The 22760-nt window shown below is 43.1% G+C and overlaps 4 protein-coding genes across 6 annotated transcripts in view; 2 read left to right on the forward strand and 2 right to left on the reverse strand.

Moving 5' to 3' along the window:
- Positions 1 to 8543, forward strand: part of LOC143035221 (transmembrane protein 127-like) — a 13732-nt gene extending 5189 nt beyond the window's left edge. For both annotated transcript variants that reach the window (XM_076201970.1, XM_076201971.1), the window contains exons 4-6: positions 6919 to 7089; positions 7221 to 7370; positions 7503 to 8543. In XM_076201970.1, the coding sequence (XP_076058085.1) occupies positions 6919 to 7089; positions 7221 to 7370; positions 7503 to 7723 (542 nt within the window). In that variant the 3' untranslated portion in view covers positions 7724 to 8543. The remainder of the gene's footprint in view (positions 1 to 6918; positions 7090 to 7220; positions 7371 to 7502) is intronic.
- Positions 8544 to 15857: 7314 nt separating this feature from the next.
- Positions 15858 to 16232, reverse strand: LOC143034869 (uncharacterized). Its single transcript, XM_076201214.1, has one exon. The coding sequence runs from the start codon at positions 16230 to 16232 to the stop codon at positions 15858 to 15860; it is 375 nt and encodes a 124-aa protein (XP_076057329.1).
- Positions 16233 to 16274: 42 nt separating this feature from the next.
- Positions 16275 to 16950, reverse strand: LOC143034870 (uncharacterized). Its single transcript, XM_076201215.1, has 2 exons — positions 16935 to 16950; positions 16275 to 16666 (listed from the first exon to the last, which is right to left on the reverse strand). Exons 1-2 carry the CDS (start codon positions 16948 to 16950, stop codon positions 16275 to 16277), a joined length of 408 nt encoding a protein of 135 aa, XP_076057330.1.
- Positions 16951 to 19719: 2769 nt separating this feature from the next.
- Positions 19720 to 22760, forward strand: part of ssh (Protein phosphatase Slingshot) — a 145768-nt gene continuing 142727 nt past the window's right edge. The window contains exon 1 of one of the 2 annotated variants that reach the window (XM_076201973.1): positions 19720 to 19882. In XM_076201973.1, coding sequence (XP_076058088.1) covers positions 19826 to 19882 — 57 coding nt within the window. In that variant the 5' untranslated portion in view covers positions 19720 to 19825. The remainder of the gene's footprint in view (positions 19883 to 22760) is intronic. The other variant, XM_076201972.1, reaches the window with a different exon arrangement.

Consider the following 22760-nt stretch of genomic DNA (forward strand, 5'->3'; position numbering starts at 1 on the left):
CACCCACCCTTCACCCATTCCATACCCATTTATCTCTTTTGCTCCTTTAGGGCATGGGAACCCTGCCCTGTGCCTGGGTCAAAAGTAGTACAGCAAGACACAGTACCTCTTTAGCAGGACCCACCTCCAGCTCCACTGCTTCATTACATGATGGCCCCACCTTCTCTTTGCATTCATCCCCAGATATCTGTTTCTCATGAATTTTAATTTTCCCTTCCCCAATTGTATAATTCACCTCTACCTCTCCACTCCTCCATTCCTTGACTTAAAGCCTTCCTTCATCTTATCACCCTTTAACCTTGTCTCCAACCCACTACTATCCTCACCCTGTGTACATACCTTATTTTTGTCCACATTGACTTTCAGTTTCCTCCTCTAACATACCCTCCCAAACTCCTCCACTGATTTAGACTATCCTGTGTCTCAGCAACAAGTGCAGTGATAGCTGCAAAGAACTGGCTCACCTCCCACCTCCCACTTTCACTATCTCCATTATAATGCAGTCATAACATTACACTGCCCTATGATCAGAACATAATTGTGGGACATAGGAAGAGAGGAGTTTGGGAGATATGAAGTGACATATTGTAGTTGAAGTCATCTATAAGATTATACCAGCATTTATATCTTGTTTAAGATTATACACACAAGAAATATATACATATACCAAGGGCTTTTTCCCTCTTACAAGGGAGGTAGCTAAAGTCAAAAGCATAAATCCACTCCCACCCATTTCATCACCACATGGTCGACTCCCTTTCACCACCCTTCTTTCCCTCTTTTCTTGGCTCCTCCTGGATGACTGGTCTTCCCTGCACCTCACCCCTATCCCTGGGTCAAAAGCAATGCAACAAGACACAACATATTCACAGCAAGGCCACTTCATTTAATCGGCAACCTCCCCCCTCTGTCCCTTCATGCAGAAAAGGAGAAGATGGGGAGAAATCCCTTTGGGCTGTCAAAACATTATTCACACATACTCCCACACCTGCCCCAGCCTACACTCACTCCTTTCCATGCATCACAGCATCATCCATACACAACCATTCTCCACTCAACCCTATCATCTGTCTTCCCCCTTTCTTCCTTAGACATTCTCCTCCTTCCCAATGCCCCATTTACCCCATCCATCCATCTCATCTTTGGTTATCCCCCCCCCCCATGTTTACTTCCTCCACCTCCACCAAACACACCTCTTTTACTAATCATTCTTCACTCATTTGTTCCATGTGTCCAAACCATCCCAATACTCTTTCATCAACCCTATCTCCCAACTCCCTTTAGAGAGCAATCCTGGGCCCACCACAAAATACACATGCCCAACATGCTCTAAACCCATAACCTTAAGCAGACAGACAAAGGGCTCAGTTCAGTGCAATATGTGCAAAAACTGGGCCCATCTCACTTGTACAACACTTGCTGACACAAACCAATACACAAACACTTGGACATGTTCTACCTGCCCTCCAATAACCCCACTCCCACCTCCCCAACCACAGCCAGCACCCTTACCCACTCCCAATTTCCCTTCGCCCTTAACCCCAATCAGTACTCCCCTTCCTTTGTCCCCAATCTCTCCTTTCCCCCCCTCTAACCCAGATCTTATACCTTCCCCATTAACACCCCAACCTCAACCCCAAACGGCAACATACAACACATGAACACACAACATCAGCATATTACAACACAACATTGACGGTATTAACACGAAAAAACATGAACTCCAACACTTTCTTAAACAACACAACATACACATTGCAATTATACAAGAAACAAAACTAAGACACTCACACAAAACACCATCATTTCATAATTACACCACCATCAGACAAGACCGGACCAACGGCAATGGCGGTGGACTCATCACCCTGATCCACCACTCCATCTGTTTTGTGGACACAAGCGCCACAACCAAAATTCTCCTCCCTACCACAGATAACACTACAGAAATCCAATCCATTCGAATCCGCACGGGCAACAAACAACAAGTCGTCGGCCTGGTATGTCGACAACCCTGACACAGACAGAGGGCTTGATATACAGACTCAGTTTGACTCATTGACTATCATGAACAACACACTTAATCATACACATATTCCACACCAAGCCCTCTACACTCCCTCCTCTCCTGATATCACCTTTTGCTCCCCCTGCCTAACCCCAACAAAATCATGGAGAGTGGTTGGAACCCTTGTTTCTGACCACCTTCCAATCATCATCACCACCAAAACAAGATGCATCCCAGTTGGCCACAGACACACATACACCAATTACAAGAGAGCTAACTGGGAAGCTTTTACTGAAGAGACAGAACAATAATTTGAAATGCTTAACAGTACACCAATCACAAACATAAACAATGCTGTGCACGCTTTTAATACAATCATACAAAACGCAGACAAGAGATACATCCCTAGAGGCAACAGAAAATCACACAACCCCAACTTCACACCAGAAATCCAAGGCCTCATCAGACAACGAGACATACTTAAATACAATACCCCCACACCTATCCCTCAAAACATAGCAGACCAAATACAAACACTAAACACTGTCTGTCCGAGCAGTCCCGTCTCCCCAAGGAAGGCCACAGCCGAAACTGGGTTTTCCCACAAATCCTTTATAGAGTGTAGGGAACGACAACAACAACAACAACAACTAAACACTGTGATTGCCAATAAAATACACAAACAAAAAACACAAAATTGGCAAAACTTTATCAATACACTTGATCACAAAACAAACACCAGCAAATTGTACAAAACACTCAACAGCTTTACACTATCCAACAGTAACACAACACGCTCTCACGCAGCAATAATCACAACAACAGACAATCTACCCTCAAACAGACAACAAGCAAACACACTCATAAATCATTTTGCACAGACAAGCCATCTCACTTCTCACCCTGACGACTGATGCACTATTTGACGCAAGAAAGACTTTCCCACAGACTCAGACTATACACCCTTCATAGACAGTCGGACAAAACACATAATACATAATCTCAAGCACTCGTCTGCCTGTGGCCCTGATAACATAAGTAACATCCAGCTAAAACACATTGGACCTCAAGGTATACACGAACTCACAAACATTGCAAACTACAGCTATTCACACAACACTATACCCAACATCTGGAAGCATGGTAAAATAATCACCATTCCAAAACCAAACAAAGACCCAACAATCCAAACATCACACCACCCAATCACACTTCTCTGCACCCCCTCTAAAGTCATTGAACGCCTGATACTTCAACTTGTCACACCACATATTCCCCTTGCTGACTCACAACACGGTTTTAGGTCACTACACTCCACAAACACTCTTCTGATAAACCTCACACAAAGAATTTTAGATGGCATCAATTCAGATAGGCCCCACCACAGAACACTTCTTATAACATTAGACATTAGTAAAGCTTTTGATGCTATCCCCCGCCACAGCCTAACAAATAGAATATATAACACAGACATGCACAATAACACCAAAAGATGGCTGGCCAATTATCTGGCAGGTAGGAATGCTTATGTGTCACATAATGGCCAATCATCGCACATCAGAAATATTAAGAATAGAGTACCACAGGGCTCTGTTCTATCCCCCATGCTCTTTAATCTATACATGCATGACATACCCACACCAGACACCTCAGAAATACAAATCTCTTCCTACGCAGACGACATAACAATCACATGCACACATCGTAACACAAAGCTGCAGAAATAATCCAGCCATACCTTGATACACTCAACACATGGTTCATCACAAACAGACTCAAAATAGCTCCAACCAAATCTACAGCAACACTTCTCACCAACTGGACAAAAGAACACAAATACATACCTCATCTCTACATCAACAACACTCTAATACCACACACAAACACACCGAAAATTCTTGGTGTAACATACGATACATCCATGTCTTTCAAACAACACATCACAAACATAAAAAACAAATGCACACCTAGACTTAATGCACTTAAGTCAATCACTGGAACAACATTTGGACAAAACAAAGAAACTAATACAACAATATACAAACAATGCATACACTCAGTGATGAATTATGCGAGTCCTGCATGGGCTCCTAATCTCAGTGAGACACACCACAACACCCTTCAAATCATACAAAACAAAGCCCTAAAAACAATTACAGGCTGCACAAATACAACACCTACAGACCATTTACACCATGAAACAAAAGTCCTCAAAGTCAAGGACCACCTCGACATGAGAGGCACACAAACACTTGCCGCAGCCACCACAAACACATCACACCCGCTACACTACATAGCAGAACACCCATACACACCAAGAAACATTAAAACAACACCTAAAGACCTTTATCACACACAAATACTCTCTTCTCTTCCTCCACAACCACCAAATACCAGCCTCCAGAAACATATAATCATATCACTCACCGCTCCATTAACACACTGAAAGACAACACACTGCTGCATGCCAGACCCCCTGATATCCACCCTTCTGAATCCTCTCTCCCACAAAAGGACAGAGTCCACCTGGCCAGACTGCGGTGTGGCCACCACCCAGCACTTCTAAGCTACCAGAAGAGGCTGGATGACCGCATTGTGAACAGCTGCCCAGGATGTAACACTTCACCCCATACCATACAACACACAATGGAAGACTGCATTATACACAATCATGCATGCAAACAACACAACATACACTCTATAAAGGATTTGTGGGAAAACCCAGTTTCGGCTGTGGCATTCCTTGGGGAGACGGGACTGCTCGGACAGACAGTCTAGGGAACGACAACAACAACAACAACAACTCCCTTTCCACCCTCACTCTCCTCCTCACCTTGTTTCACACTCTATCCAGCCTAGTAACCCCTACCGTACTTCTCGGGCATTTCATCTCAAACACATTTAAACTCCCCCTCTCTTTTGCTCTATGTTTCTACCCCATACAGTGCTGTCATCACAATCACCCCTTCATACAATCTCCTCTTAGCTTCCATTCCCAAATGTCTATTTCTCATTACGCTTTTTAATCCTGAAGGCATTTACTTGCTTCTCTCAATCACTATTCTACCTCCACCTTCACTCCTCCCTTTCTCACCACATTCACCTCCAAGTATCTAAAGCTATCCACTTCCTCCAGTCTCTCTTCCTTAAAACTGACTTCTAATTTACTGCCATCCTCTCCCATTATACATCTCATCATCTTGCTTTTACCCACATTTATCAAATACCTTCTTTTGCAGACTTTCCCAAACTCCATCACTAACTTCCTTAATCCCTCCTCTGGTCCTGCTACAAGGACAGTGTTGTCAGCAAACAACAACTGGCTTATCTCCCATTTTTCTCTATCTTCTTGAACCACCCTTGCATTTATTTCTCACACCACCTCATCCTTGTATACATTGAACAGCCATGGTGACATGACACATCCCTGGTGAAATCCCACCTTTACCTCAAACCACTCACTCCACTTCTAATTCTAACACAGGCTCTACTGCTCTCATAAAAACTCTTGACTGCTCTTAAAAACTTTCCTCCTATCCCATATATCTGCAATACCTCCCACAGTGCCTTCCTGTCTACCCTGTTATAAGCCTTTTCTAAATCTATAAAGGCCCCCAAAAATCCTTACTTTTTCCTAAAGCTTTCTCACATATCTGCCTTACCACAAAAATCTGATCCACACTATCCCTACCTATCAATAACCCACACTGTTCCTCTACTGATCCTCTCAAACAAAACCCTCCCCTAAGCCTTCCCAATTACACTCAATAAACACTCAATAAACTGATCCCTCTGAAACAACTACACACACACTTGTCCCCTTTTTCCTTGTAAAGCAGAACTATACAGGCACTCTTCCAGTCCTCCAGTACTCTATCCTCTTTTAGACAAACAATAAACAACTTTACCACCATCAATGTACCTCCCTTTTTTAGACACTCCACATGACACCCATCCAACCCAGGTGCCTTACCTGCTTTCATCTTTTTAATAACAGCTTTCACTTCATCTTTCCTTATTTCTCCTCCATTTTCCTCATCACTGTCATTTTATAGCACTTCCCACTACACCTTCCTTCCCTATCCTCCTTCACACTTAGTAACTCTTCCTCTTACTACCTTCTCTTCCATTATCATCTCTCCATCTGCACCTTTTACCTTTTCTTCTCTACTTGATTCACCTCCCCTTCCTCTCTTAATTTCCTTCCAAAACATCTTTTTATTATTTTCAAAATTTCTGTCATACTCTTAACTCCTTTCATATCTGCTCTCCTCTTTGCCTCCTTTATCTTATGCTTTACTGCTCTTCTCTTTTCTTTATACCTCTCATATGATTCACTTGTCCTATTTTGCAACCAATCTGTGAATGCTCGTTACTTCTCTTCTACAACCTTCTTTGCTTCACATCCCAGTACTTTCCTTCTTTTTTATCTGTTTCTTTAATTAAACAATTCTCAGTTGTTTCAAGAAACGGTTAGACAACTTTTTGGGTGGGGATGACAGGTTGTAATGGACATGGAACTGCCTAGTGTAGGCCTTATGGTTTCTTGAAGTCTCCTTCATTCTTATGTTCCAGTCCTCCTTGTTCCACACACCATCTTTGCACACCTTGTGACTCCCTCCCTGAGACATCTCTGTTCCTCCTCCACTCCTAGTTCTACTCTATCCTTCACTCCCTCCCACTCTTCTCTCAGGTTCTTCATGTACTCCTCCTTTTCTTTCTCGTTTAAGAAGTTTACTCTAAGCACCTCCCTACCCTCTGTCCTTTCCCTCTTTCTTCATCTATCCTCCACTCTCATCTTACCTTCCACCAAAAATGATCTGATATTCCCCCACTCTCTCCCCTAAGAACATTTACATCCAAAAACTTTTCTACTCTTCTTCTTCTGAAAGAAATTTCTTTGTTTGCAGAATTGAATCTATGTGTTACCCCTGAAATAGTCGGGTTGATGCACATCAACATCTGCCTGATTTTTCTCATGATTATTGCAACACTATTACAAATGCTGCTTGATCTCACCGGGCCAAATATTAGAGTCCTCAGTTGCACACGTAAAAACGGAATCCCAAGTATAGCCTCAGGTATGATTTATTTCTGCAGCAGTTTTCCTGGGCTAAATGAAATTATCTGGTAGCTGTCAAAAGAAATGTGTTGTCATGAATTGCAGTGAAAGAGGTAATATCTGCCATATTTATCTTTTCTCCATCTCCAGTTCTCTTTTGTGTGGCATGCATTGGTGTATGCTATTATATCACAACTCTTATTGAAGCCCAACAAGAAGCTACCAAACCATCAAAAGAACAGGCATCACCCAGGGTACAAGTGAAGTTGGACATAGGCTTCTATCTTCTTGTGTTTGCAGGTAATCACTAAGGTTTCTTCGTATTATCATTAAGCTAGTATACATGTATAATGAATCAAACTAGAGAGAAAAACTGGGAACACTCATTTTATTCATTTATTATTCTTTTTTTTTTTTCTTTCTTTCTTCCAGGTGGTTTATCAGTTGTAGCAGTTGGATGCAACTGGTTACGACCTGCTCACATTTTCAATGATCACGATACAGCACCTTTGGTAGAAGAATGGGGCGGTCTGGAGGGATTGGAGACCTTTGCTGTCCCACCTGGTACTTCTCTACCTCCTATGCCTTTCATGCATGATATGGAGCCTCCACCTCCAGTCGAGGGGCACCCACCTCCTCCATATACGCCTTGAAGTTTGCGCATTTATCTCAAAACTTCTCACAAATCCTTAGTATGGAATTAATTTTTCCAGAGCTTGGATTTGAACAAAGAAAATGTAACCACATTTTTAAGATGTGCCATCTTACACAATTTCCAGATACTGTGAGCACATAATAGGACAGATCTTAATGATAATTTAATGAGGACTGGTAGATGCAGTTGATATTGATTTGATATGTGACTCTTCAGTTCTAAAGAATCTCATTGGCTTTTTTTTATGTTATTTGGTTACATTTTTTATGCACATAGAATTGTTTATATTTTTCTCCTTGTAAATATATTTTTCCACCACTGATTCTTCCTTTGTTGCAATATATTGTTTTTCTGTTTTAGATAAACATGTATTTGTGTATATAATATATATATATATATATAAATGGATATATGAAATAAGTAATCAGCTATACATATTTATAAATGAACAGACTTAATATAAGTTCATTAGTGTCTGAGACATTAATTTGTTATTTACATAATGAATATTTATTTGCGTATTACATTGTCGAAGACATTGATTTCCTAATTAGAATGTTAACATTTATTTGCAAATATGGAACCCTTATAACAGATAGGAATATGTTTATGGACCAATTTCTGTAAGCATTTGTTTACAGAAAAAAAATCTGAATAGTCACTGCCTTGCCTTTCCTGTAAAGCCATGATATTGTACATGGTTAATCACAGGCTCAATATTGAATATGTACAGTTTCTTAAAAGATGAAGGAACACAATACCCAGTGTCACTATGTTTAAGTTGGTGAGTTATTCAAGTGAAACAATGAAAAATGTTGTTCAAATTTGTTTAACTATCCTTTGGGTGTGTGCTTTGACTTAGTCACCTTCCTTGTAAAGGGGGAAAGGCCTTTTGCAACTATGTATGCAACAACTACTCCGTGGAAAAGACACATATGTTTGGAAAATAGGGACAAAACAAATCTCCATCATTGTATTAGTGATATTTTGGTAGATAACCTTAAGAATTGATGATTGGAAACCAGCAGCTCTGTATTGGCTGGCGACAGTCCTTTGGCTCTCCCATTGATATCTGGGAAGAAAGTTTAAACTGTCATATGTGTTGTATTAATCCATGTGGGAATATTTCTGTTTCACCATTTTATAGTAGGAGAAGGAGAAAAGTTGCCATTTGTCAACTTTCATGTGAAAAGTTGGAAGAAATACAGCTGAAGTGATAGACTTCATGGGCTGTACCTCCAGATGTAAGTGAGGGTGTTGTCAGGTTTTAAAAATAAGTGAAAGGTAATCCTCTCTCACATCTATCTTTTAGGACCATCACAAGCAGGTACTGGTCACTGGTCCCACTGAATTATCAGGACTTGAATGTTGAGTAGGTGTTGGATGAATGAACATAAGAATGGGGGAAACTGCAAAAGACATAAGACCTACACTAGGCCTTGGCTGGTTCACCCCAGTTAATGTAGGGGGAAAGGCCTCTTGATACATGGAATTAATCAACTCTCCTACTGGGATTGGAACCCTTGCCTGAGTGACTGCTTATTATAAAGCAAGGACTATACCATTGCGCTACGACAACCCTACAAAATGGAACGACATAGACACTACTATGTTGTTCCACAAAGGTCACTCGCGTGGGATGTAGTATATATTGTAATTTTGTTGAATCCAGAATGCAGGCTAGTCTTCCAACAAGTTATGTCATAATGATGTGTGGAATTAATCAACTCCTGCTGGGGTTTGAACCCTTGCCTGAGCGACTGTTTATTATAAAGCAAGGACCATGCCGTTGCACCATGCAAAATGGAACAACGTAGAACACGACTGTTCCACTGAGGGCACTCATGCAGGATGCAGTATTTATTGTAATTTCATTGAATCCTTTATGCAGGCTAGTCATCTGACAAGTTGTGTGTCATTATAACATATGGAATTTATCAACTCTCCTGTGATTTGAACCTTTGCATGAGCTACTGCTTATTATAAAGAAAGGACCATATCATTGTGCCATGATGACCCTACAAAATAGAATGACATGGAACACGACTGTCATTCCACCAAGTGCACTCGTGCAGGACACAGTATGTATTGTAATTTTATAGAATACTTTATACAGGTAAGACCTCTGACGAGTTGTGTGTCATTATTACAAGTGGAATTAATAAACTCGTGCTGGGATTCAAACCCTTGCCTGAGCGAATGCTTATTACAAAGCAGGAAGAGAGTTTATTAATTCCATACATCATAATGACACACAACTTGTCACAAGACTAGCCTACATAAAGGATCTGATGAAATTACAATACATACTGTGTCCCACGCAAATGACCTTGGTGGAACGACATAGTCGTGTTCTATGTCATTCCATTTTTTAGGGTCATCGTGGTGCAACAGTATAGTCCTTGCTTTATAATAAGTAGTCGCTCAGGGAAAAGTTTGAATCCCAATAGGAGAGTTTACTAATTCCATATGTTATAATGACACACAACTTGTCGGAAGAATAGCCTGCATACAGAATTCGGTGAAATTACAATAAATATTGTATCCTGTGTGAGTGCCCTCAGTTGAACGACCTAGTCATGTTCTAGGTCATTCCATTTTGTAGGGTTGTCCCTCTGCAACAGTATGGTCCTTGCTTTATAATAGGCAGTTACTCAGGCAAGTATTTGAACCTCAGTAGGGGAGTTGATTAATTCCATACATCATAATGACACACAACTTGTTGGAAGACTAGCCTGCATAAAGGATTCAATGAAATTACAATACATACTGTGTCCTTGGTGGAATGACATAGTCATGTTCTAGGCCATTCCATTTTGTAGGGTCGTCATGGTGCAATGGTATGGTTCTTGCTTTATAATGAACAATTGCTTAGGCAAAGGTTCAAATCCCAGTAGGAGAGTTTATTAATTCCATATGTCATAATGATACACCTCTTTATATATGTTGTGAGTGGGTGACAGTGAAAGAGTATTTGATATTTAGAGTTTATTTTATTCAGCGAATGATACATGGTGGAGTGTGTGGCGTGGGAAGAAATTAATGGGGCTCTGGATACATGCATGTCTGCAGGGCATACCCAGCCCTACAAGGCATACGATGTTACCAGGTGTTAACAAGGTCACTTATAAGTATACCGAATAGCCCTGTACTCTGGGCATAATTTCATGCATGTTGTGGATTTGTTTGTAATCTACATTGGGTTTGGAGGCATTGAGACAAATGAAGTTGTGGTTTGTCTTCTTTAATGTGTCTGTCTAGACTCAACAGCATTTCAAATTATTCCAAGAGGAAAACTCTGATGGTTGCCAGTGATATTATTTACATATAAATTCAAATGGTGGCTGTTACCAAAAGAAAAAGTCATACAATTTATTCTCTACTATCTACCACTTACTCTAGTTCTATGCAGTGAATGGCCTTCAAGCCAAAAATTTCATAGATCATACTCTAGTTCTACAATGTTCAATACATGAACTGAGTATGGACACTTCGTATTCATCCATAGTTTAGATATGTATAAAAGCATGGAACATGTATTAAAAATATATCAGTCATATGACAACTTGCAGTTGGCAATGGCCGATAGAGCTGTCCTTTCGCACTCGGCCGAATGAGCTCGGTGAGGTCAGACACAATAGGAGATCCCGTGGAGGTTCTTTGGAGAGATGATTGTGAAGTCTTGTAGCTAAAATGCGTGCGTGAGTGCGTGTGCACGTTGGACATCTAAGTGATTGCATATATCCTTCAGTCATCTTGCAATAGTGTGACATCGGCATGCTTCGGTGTCACTGCTACATACGAATGTCATTATCCTGCTAGGTGTGTCATTTTAATGTGCCGGTGTGGTGGGTCCCTGTGGCACTACACTAGGTCGTATATTACAAGGGTGCCATTGTCTTGCATGGATTATACGTCTTGCTACGTGGCGCACCATAGTAACTAATACCGCACTATGATTCTGTGATTACTTCACTACTGCATTGCATTGCACCACAACTCACCCGCCCTCCGCGCTCGTAGAACCAACGCAAAGGGGTTCGTTCATGAGCCGGGGCAAGCGACGAGGATCCGCCGGGGGATTCGTGCACGAGGACCAAAGGTCTTTCACAGAGGGAGGGGATGTATCGGGGCGTGGTCGTCACTAGGGCGCGGGGACACCAGGCGGATGTGACACCGGTTGCGCCACCAGAGTCTTCCGCTCAGGAGGCGGATTTCGCAGTCCCTGGACCTGCCGCGGCCCGTAATCACTCCAACCTTGTCCCAGCGAAAGGACGTCCGGTCCTGAATCTGCATGCGTTGGCCGACACTCAGTTCGAAGAGGGGCCGGATGTGTTCATCGTACCGGCGATACGGCGGTCGCACTTCTCCGACCGAGCTTGTCACTCTCCCAAGAAAGAGTCTGGGTGGGCCGGGATGCACGTGCGCAGGGGATATGGGCCGGAGAGCGACCGGAAGGGGATGGGGTGTTGTTGCGTAACTCCATGAGACCCCTGTCGAACTCCTCGCAGTCGAATTTCCCGGTGGGCGCCGTCTTGAGGATAAGGTGCTTTGTCGCCTTGACTGCGGCCTCGGCATGGCCATTGGACTGGGGATAGTTCGGCGAGGTGACCATGTGGTGGACGCCCCAGTTTTCCGTGAAATGGTTGAATTCGACGCTGATGAAAGGGGGTGACCGCTGTCGGTGCAAAGGCGGAAAGGGACACCTATCTTCCGGAAGTAACAGCAGAACTTCCGGAAGACGTTGGTAGACGTCGTGCCCTGGCCGCAGGGCACAATGACGGGTCGGCCAGAGAGCCTGTCCGCGATAACCAGGAACGACTTTCCTGTGACGTGGAAGAAGTCGGCAGATATTGACTCGAAAGACCGGGTGGGGCGGTTGTCGCACAGGAGTCGGTCTCCCGCTGCTGGCTGGGTCGTAGGACCTGGCAGGGCTCGTAGCCCTCCACCGTGCTCTTAATGTCAGAATCTATGCTCGGCCAGAGGACGAGTTGTTTAACCCGTCGCTTGGTGGCCTCCGCGCTACGATGGCTGTCGTGGAGGCGGGCCAGTGTGCGCTTTCGTAGGTAAGCGGGGACGACGATGCGGTGGCCGTACAGCACTAGCTCCCCGTCAACGTAGAGAGCGTCCCGGAGCTTCCAGTACGGTAGGGCGAAGCGATTGGGAGGGAACCCGAAGGAGACGCAGGTAAGCAGGTGACCGTAGGCGAGTTCCCTACGTGCCGTTGTCCGGAGTTCCTGGAGGGTCTTGGCGTTGACGGCGGGTCATGATTGGTCCCCATGAGCACTGACATTGCTGGTGACGTTGCTTCTGACGTGCGAGGGGGCCTTGTCACAGTCGGTCTCGTCCTCCGACGTGGTTGGCGTCTGGCACGGCGCTGGGCGACATGGGCCGTGACCGATTGCAGCTCCTCCACGATCTTGTCGTTCTGATCATTGTCCTCCTTCCTCTGATTGTGCATAATTGCGACGAGCTGAGCGATACCTGTGACACCGTCCCGCGAAAACGTGTAGGGTGAAGTGGGGGCGGCGTCGTCCGCGTTGCTGGCGAGCAAGGTTATTGAGTAAACTGGCATTTTTCTAGCCAGTTGTAAAACTGCAGTAGCTGTCTTAGATTGCTGAGGCGATCTTAAGCTACACAAGGCAAATCTTTGTTCAGCTGGTCCATGATTTGCTGGAAATAGCCAGGAACGGATGTGACACCGAATGTTAGCCGTTTCTGGGGAAGTATCCCTTTGTGTGTTCTTAGGGCGAGCTTTCGCTGACTTCTTGGACCAAACTAGTACGCATCCACCTCCCAACTTACACATCAGATCCTCCGAAAGAGGCAGAGGCTGGCGATGATCCTTCAGCTGCTGGTTCACTGTGACGTAATAATCGCTGCAAAGATGTAATCGGACTTTGTTTTGCCCTGGTAGCAGTGTTTTGCGAATGGGAACAATTGGCATGGTATATTCACTGATCTGTGTAGATTTCCATATTCTTTGACTATTCCATCCTTGTGTGCCTTTTCTAGGCCCTCTTGGATGGCGAAAGGCACGTGTCTTGTCTTGCAAAATGTTGGCGACGACTGTTGCCTCAAATTGCACTGCGAGTTCGAAGTCCTTGAGGGATCCCAGTCCTGGCTGCCTCAAATTTGAGAATTCATTAGAAAGTTTGCGATATCGATCACGCAACTAATTGTCAGTCTTGATATGACTGAATGCTGCATTGCAGGCCTTTAAAGAATTCCTCACGTCCTGCATTGGCTAGATAGTCGAACGGATGATCCTTAATCGCCACCTGTGGTGGATTGGACCCTTCCATCACAATATGTATGGTTTTAGAAAGGGAGTGGCAGCAGCCGACAGTGATCTGTCATATTTCGTGTGTTAGAAAGGTTTTATCAAGTATTTAGTTCGAATATGGTTTATTGTGTCGCCGCAAATTGCAACAGTAATTCGACGAAACATTCTGCTGCGGATGGACTTCATTTTCATGCTTTTCCGAAAGATCCTGTTCGTAATAAGGACTGGATCATTCGGTGCAGACGGCGCGAGTCGTGGAAGCCTGGATTGAAAGCGAAGCTCTGTTCGAAACATTTTGAAAAAAAAAGTACATTCGGGACCCTGGCCTTGCCGAGTCTCTAGGAATTAGCATGAATCCCATTCTAAAAGAAAAGGCAACACCGACATTTCTTTTATCGACAAGACCCCAGGTTCGGCAAACAAACACCGTCGAAGGAGCACTGCTACTGAAAAAAGACAACGCCTGGAGATAGGTGTATCAGTCTGTATCATGTGTATATGTAGGCCTGTATTATCTATATTGTCATTGACAATCGTTAACAAGCATGGCTAGGCTTGACTAACGATTTTTGGGCTAGGCCTAAGCAGATTAGGGGTACAGTCATGATATAGGCTAGCTAGGCCTGTAGGCCTATGAATATGATCGCCCCACTCCACCAGGGTGACAGGCATGACCATGATGACAGGGACTTCCGTAATAGGCCTATGACCACGTCATGTCAATTGAAATCAGCCATATTATTTTTTTTTTTTTAGAGAGTCAAATAAGTGGAGCCCCCCACCACCCCACCAGGAGTTTAACCTAATTATCCTGGACCAGGGAGGGATTCGTACTGATATAGACCTAATGATTTTTTCAGCTGTTACCAAGTGGCTATGATGAATATTCACCTCCTGCAAGTACCATTACCAATGAAATTGAGATGGAATGTGAAAGTGACCATGATGACAGTGCCAAGCATATTATTTATGGCTTTTCTTCACCCACAGCAATCACTACCTATGGCAGATAATTTTATAGACATATCTGTGAGTATCTTTTGCTAGCCTTCCTCTCCCCTTCAGTCAAATGATTTCTATATTCCCTTTGCTACATAGGCCTGATTTATTGTAATATATCACAGATAAAAACAATTTGTAATTCATTAATCCTTGAAATTTTTGCTTGTAAATGTAAAGCTTGGCATCCAAATCCGATAAATCTTCTTCACTAGATGTGAAGTCATTTTCTTATTGCTGGCCTTGTCCAAGAATGTAAACAAGAACCTTTACGTCATCAGTTGCCCCAGCGGTGGAAAATGTAGCTACGACGTTGAAAAGTTTGTCTACTATCAGGTACTTTTAAGATCATGTTATTTTTTAAAATCAAGACTACAAAATTCTAGAAACGTGCGTTTTAGTGTTCTAACTTCTTCTAAATTATATTTGCATACATAAAAAAAAAATATAGATAAAGAAATCCAAAACCTTCTCTGTTGACCTGGAAGCAGATGACGCGGACATCTGCTATCTCCTAAGTTCGCATTAGCGACTGGAGAGCGTTAACTGTGCAGCCAATGTATCCTGGGGTAGGGGGCTGGTCAAGTCCGGTTGGTTATTGAATCTATTTGGTGTGATGCCAGTCAGGCTTCTTATCTCTAATGGGGCAGAATTAAAAAGGCGTGTTCTGTATATGAGAAGTTGTGATGGACTTAACTTTCTGGGACAAGCCTTCTTCTCTTCGGATGTGGCATAGTCGGCCCCGTCGCGGGTGGTTGTTGACTTGTAAGCCGATATTTGGCACCATCTGTTCCAACGTTTACCACAAGTATATGACGGTTTACCGTTCACGTCGTCTATGGAGGGATTAGAGCCTAAGTTCCTTCAGTCTCTCCCAGTAGTTAAGTCCTTGCATGCCTTCTATTCTGCTTGTGAAGGTCCTCTGTACGGCCTCCAGTTTGGCTATGTCCCCTTCTTTGTGTGAGGACCAGAGCTGGCAGCAGCACACCGGCTTTGGTAGGACTAGGGTCTTCCACAGGGTCAGCATGTATTCTTTATTCCTTTCGGCCGCTATATCGATCTGCCTCGTGAAAGTTAGGTTTTGGCTCATGTGCACCTCGAGGTCTTTCACATAGTCACTGGGCTCAATGGATATACGGTTACACTCGTAGGTAGTGTCTGCTTTCGGGTCCCGAAGTGGATCATACCTCAGGAGCCCGAACTTGTCCTCATTTAGAGCCATGTTGTTGGTTTCGGCCGAGCTTGTCACTCTGTCCAGGTCCGCTTATAGTAGGGGCACGTCTGAGGCAGAATGGATGTCCCTGACGATCCTGGGGTCGTCGGCGAAGAATGTTACATGCGAACGATGCAGGTCTTTGTTACCGTCTCCAATCATGATTAGAAATAGCAGTGGATCCAGAACCGAGCCCTGGGGGACTCTGCTGATGAGCTGGCTTGGTTCAGACAGGGTTCCCTGAACTTTCACTTGTTGCGTCCGCTTTGTGAAGAAGCTGTGAAGCCACTCGCCCAGATTCCCGCGGATACCCAGTGTCCTCAGTTTATGTAGGGGGATGTCGTGATCTATCTTGTTGAAGGCATTTGCAAAATACAGGTAGATCTCATTGACGTTTTTACCTCCTTGAATATTTTCTAGATTTTTCTTATATGAGACAGCAACTGTAAGAGACACGAACGATCCTGTCTGAAGCCGTGTTGGCCTTCGTTAAGGGCATTTGTGGCCTCTAAGTGGTCAATTACCTTGGCTCGAATCAGGTGGGAGGTTGGACCACTGGTCTAATTTTTGGGAGTAATTTGCGGCCCCCTTTGTGAATGGGTGTTATTGCCCCTACTTTGAGCACTTTTGGCACCCTACTAGCGGTCAGGGACCTGGCCCCACAGGAGTTGTAGGGGCTATGCTAGTTCGTTTTTACAAATTTTCAGTAACCTGGCGTGAAAACCATCCGGGCCCGAAGCAGAGTTTGGCGCGATTTTGTTTATTGCCGAGACTATGTCCCCAATTGATGCCTCGATATCTGCCTCCAGTCGGCTCCTAAAAAAAAGTAGGGACAGTGACTAATTTTTGTTTATTTGGCGGACTAAAAACGTTCTCGTACTGACGACGTAGGGTTGAAGCAATTTCACTCAGTTCACTATAATTAAATCCCCGTTTGCTGTCAGCAGGGGGCCTATTGTCGCTTTGCATTTTTTTCCTTGGCTTAGAAAAAGAAAAAGTTCGAGTAGAATACTCAAAGAACTGGCAGAAATATTGGCCACACCCCTCTGCATCCTTTACAATTCCAGTCTCAAACATGGGGAAGTATCAAAGCAGTGGAAGGTTGTGACTGTGACTCCTATATTTGAGAAGGGCGATAAATCAAACCCGGCCAACTACTGACCAGTTTAATTGACATCGGTCGTGTGCAAAACCATCGAGCGCATTATTGCCGAAGATCTTATTTAGCGCTTAAGAATAGATAACCTCCTTTGTGCTCAGCAACATGGCTTTACCTCAGGAAAATCCACAACAACTAATCTCCTGGAAGCTATGGTTCTTGGACTGAAGCGCTAAGCCATAACCTACCTGTCGAGATCATATTTCTAGATTATGCCAAAGCCTTCGACACAGTGCCTCATGAACGACTACTAGCACAGTTGAGCACACTTGGAATCAAGGGGAATATTCAAGTGTGGGTTAGGGGATTCCTCACAGGTAGGCAGCGGCGGGTGCCGGTCAATGGCGCTCTCTCCAACTGGTCCAGGGTCACCAGTGGAGTTCCTCAGGATTCTGTTTTGGGTCCCCTCCTCTTCACGATGTTTGTTTCTGATGTTCCCGATCTCCTCAAGAACATAAATCTATGTTTGTAGATGACACAAACATCTATCAAGTAATAGAAGAACTCGACAGCAGCAGTCTCCAGGAAGATCTCGTAAGACTGGAGTCATGGGCACAGAAAATGCAGATGCTGTTTCATCCACGAGAAATGTAAGATTATGCATCTGGGAACAAACAACCCACTATATGAATATACAATGAATGGATCTGATGGATCACCACACACGCTGGTGCCAGTGGAGGAGGAAAGGGATATGGGGGTCACGGTGGATCAGCGGCTGCAATTCTCAGGCTATATTCAAGCACAGGCCAGCAAGGCTAAGAGAGTACTTGAAGCAATCAAATACACTTTTACGGCCATGGACGGACAAAACTGCCTTCCTCCACCTGTACAAAAGCCTAGTTCGCCCTCACCTGGAGTATGCCTCGGTAATTTGGTCCCCAAAGCTGAAAAGAGACAAGGATGCACTTGAAAGAGTACAGAGATGGGCAACAAGATTGGTTACAGGACTGTCTCACTTATCCTACTCAGAGCGACTTGCTAGTCTTCAACTCCCAACACTCCAGTTTAGAAGGCATAGAGCGGATCTTATACAAGCTTTCAAGATTATGAAGAACATTGATCAGGTAGACTAGAGGAGGGAATGCAACAGCTGTGGAAGAGCAATGTTCAAGCTGCCAACACTTAGTACAGCGACCAGAGGTCACATCTTAAAGGTACAATTACAACACCAAACTAGCTACAAAAAAAAAAAAAAAAAAATCCTACCTGCAAGAATTACAGAACCATGGAACAAGCTGAGCCAAGAAACTATTAGTGCCAAAAACCGTAGAATCTTTTAAAAGTAAAATCGCGAAAGAATTGTCTACTAGAGAAGACCTCTACAAGTACGACTTTCCTTGCTGACCTCTCGGCGCATAGGGGCTGCAACCTGCACACTAACACCACTACAGCGTCCAAACTTGGCATGTGGTCTTATTACCCTTTGGGGTACCTAATGGCCAATACTAAAGGTAATTTACCTATATATTGGCCACTGCTCTCTCTTCCTCCAGTTCTCCTTTGCTTTTCACGGGATTGAAGCAGCTGTTGCTCTATAATTTTTATGGCTTCCTGTGTCCTGGCATTCAAGGCCGGATCTGAGTGCTGCTTTCATTTCTCCCGCAAGCAGCTTCTTCTCGTGAGACTCTTCCTGTCTCTGGGGATAAGTTTCCTCGCTCCATGTTTTCGTTTTTTTCCGGGACATACTTTTCACATATCACCACAATCGTTGATAGGAGTGTGGTTAGTGTTTCTTCTTCGTCTTTTCCTCTGAGGAGTACTGTCCAGTCCACCATACAAAGTTCTTTTTTAAGTATCTCCCAGTCAACTTCTTTGCTGCAGAATTGTATGTGGCTCAACGACAAACTAAAAAAAGTCTCAATAAATGAAGTGTCAATTCAATTAATAATTCTTTCTAGTTAATTTTGGTATTATTTCCAATTAGAGTGCTGAGGTTAGGTCTAAAGCTGCATTAGAAACTGCAAAGTGTCTCGACGCCACCATGTGCTTTTCTACATTTCCTAACGATATTTCAATTGTAATATTCAAAAGTCGCTTGATGACACGTTCCCATACCGAGAACCTGGTTTTGATTTTTAGTTGGTTTAAAATTCGCGGTAAGAAGGTTCGACTGCGCAATGTTTATGCCTCTGCTCTCTATACAGTATTTTAAAAAAATATTTTGTCCCTCGTTTCTATAGTTTAACCTGGAAACAATATGAGTAATGTATACAGATAGAATATATTATATAATACTATACAAATTCTATTTTTCTAAATCAATATTAGTGACAATGCAATGAATTATATTTGGCATGACTGAACTTCTCATTGCTGGAATATGTTATTGTAAATATGGAACCGAGGGAGTAAGAGAATGGCCTACATCTTTCAAAGAAAATGTTGAAATTGTGAATGACGGTGTTAGTATATCGAGTGAGGGGTACGATTAGGGAAGCAAATGGCTTTAGTAACCATTCAGAGGTCTCCAAGTGCAAGCAGCTCTCCACCTTCATCGGTAAGTTAGTCAGAATGTGAAGGAGGTGGGATGGTACAAGAACTACTGAACCTTACACTCCCACTCTTTAAGACAATTTTTCGGTTTTGTGGTGAATCAGATATCCAAATGCTTTCATATTTAAGAGTTCTAAAGTAACTACCCGTGATTTAATCTAAGTAGAATTTCGTATTGTTTAAGATTACACGAGTACGGTAAATATTGTTGCCAAGATACGCCCCTGTTGCTTTGTTTTGTAAGTAGTCACTGGACAAACCCATTATGAAATCCTACTCCTTCATTCCATATGACTTCCACCCACATCAAACTATTGCAAAATTCCTTTAACCTTACATGATATATGTACAAGATTGCTATTCTGTAGAGGTCATTGATTTTATTGTTATAATCTGTGTTGAATAGTTTATATGTATCTTTTTTTTTTACCAACGTGTGCACCCATGATAATGGTTGCTTTCATGGAAATAATATATAGAAATAGACTCAGTCTCAGCAAAGATAGGGGACCAATTTCATACAGTATTGCCACAGAAACATACCAAGGTACCATCAGAGAGAATGATTCATTTCTCTAATGACTAATAGTATGCAGTGAAGAAAGACTGCACAAATCATGCCATTAAAATTCCAGAACCATGCAAATATGGCTATCTAACATGGAACTTGCAATGTTTAATAGCTCCTAACCTAACCTAACCTAATTTAACATAACCATTCAATAGAAAAATAGGTCTTGCAAATGCATAAAATAAGGAAGTGAAATATGTGTTTGCATGATACTAGAATAGAACTGTCATGTCATATTGTAGACAGATAAAGACTGAGAAGGTCTGACAAGCTAATTAATGCGACTTTCAAGTAAAACGAGAGATAATGTCACATATGACTGACAAAATAAAAGAACATCAAAGGACACTTCATTTCAACATTGACCCTCCTTCTTTGTCCTCTCATGTGAAAAATAGAGAAGATGGGTAGAAATCCTTTCAGGCTGCATCAAAATATCATCCATATACAACCACTCTCTACTTGCACCTGTCCCCTGCCTTTCTCTTCCTTGCACAATATTTCCCTCTTACTCAAAGCCCCCTTCACCCCATCCATCCATCTTATCTTTATTCATCCCCTCAAGGTCACTCCATTCATCTTTGCTTTCCATATCTACTCTTTTTGCTAATATTTTTTCACTCATTCTTTCCATGTGCCCAAACCATCCCAGTAATCTTTCATTAGCCCTATCTGTCAGCTCCATTTACACTCCCACTCTCCTCACCTCATTTCTCATTCTATCTAACCATGTAACCCCCACTATACTTCTCAGACACTTCATCTCAAACACATTTAATCTTCTACCTTCTGCCTCTGACCCATACATTGTCGTAAGCACAATCACCCTTCATGTAATCTCTTTGCATCCATTCCCAGATGCCCATTTCTCATGACGCTTTTTGATTGCTCAAGAGATATACTTGCTCCCCTGATGCTACAGACCCCCACCCCCACTCCGCCATTAACCCCTTCGTTGCCGACCCGTCAACCTTACGTAAACAAACGTTTCAAACCGTCCCACGAATGGCTGGAGCCTTATGTTTGTAAACACAGACACTTGCCACCACGTGGGTAGAAATTACCCAGAAACTGAGGCCTTGAGAGCCCTCAATACACACAGCTTATAACTGTGACACGTGCGTGTCACGGGGAGCATGCTCGGTTCCTGGCGGGTGCACTCAGCCGTGACACGCAGGTGTCACAAAACACACATCCGATACTTAGGGGTTAACCTGTCACCTGTGACCCTGAATACTTAAAACTATCCACTTCCTGTAGCCTCTCCTCTCCAGGGCTTACTTCCTACTTGATGCCACTCTCTCCTCTTGTACATCTCATCAGCTTACTTTTACCCATATTTACTTAAAATTTCCTCCTGTCCCATACCTTCCCAAACTCTGCCACTAACCGCCATAGACCCTCCTCGTACCCTGCCACAAGAGCAATGTCACCTGCAAATAACAACTGGCTTACCTCTCATTTCTCTCCACTATCTCCAACCATCTCCAATTCCCTGCCTGTCACCCTTGTATTTACCTCACACACCACCCCATCCATGTACATGTTGAACAGCCATGGCCACATGACACAGCCCCACCTTCACCTCAAACCACGTGTTCTCTCCATTTCCAGTCCTAACGCAAGCTCTACTACATGGGTAAAATCTCTTGGCTGCCATTAACCTCTTCAGTATAAGTCAAGTACTCGCATGCCTGATGTACTCGGCTGCCAAATGAATGATGATTTGATGATACATCACAATATGATTATTATAAAATGTGAAGTTATAGTTGTAATACTCATTCTCTCACCCTGAATGTTGATAACCACAAAATGATTTAAAACTGTTAACAGAATACAGGGTCACTTAGCTTTAACTACAGAATAGATGTAATCAGGATGCCAATGTCAACATCCTCATATACCCACTCCTCATGCCTTATGACGCCGACAGATAGGGCTAATGAAAGATTACTGGGATGGTTTGGGCACATGGAAAGAATGAGTGAAAAAATATTAGCAAAAAGAGTAGATATGGAAAGCAAAGATGAACGGAGTGACCTTGAGGGGATGAATAAAGATAAGATGGATGGATGGGGTGAAGGGGGCTTTGAGTAAGAGGGAAATATTGTGCAAGGAAGAGAAAGGCAGGGCACAGGTGCAAGTAGAGAGTGGTTGTATATGGATGATATTTTGATGCAGCCTGAAAGGATTTCTACCCATCTTCTCTATTTTTCACATGAGAGGACAAAGAAGGAGGGTCAATGTTGAAATGAAGTGTCATCGTATGCTAAGGGTTAACAGCTATACCCCAATCCCATATATATGC

The sequence above is a fragment of the Oratosquilla oratoria genome, chromosome 18, assembly GCF_046742065.1.
Source record: "Oratosquilla oratoria isolate Oo_2021 chromosome 18, ASM4674206v1, whole genome shotgun sequence".
Classification (NCBI taxonomy): domain Eukaryota; kingdom Metazoa; phylum Arthropoda; class Malacostraca; order Stomatopoda; family Squillidae; genus Oratosquilla; species Oratosquilla oratoria.

Coding starts and splice junctions, on each gene's coding strand:
- LOC143034869 (XM_076201214.1), bottom strand. CDS start 16,232: ATGGCTCTAAATGAGGACAAGTTCGGGCTCCTGAGGTATGATCCACTT.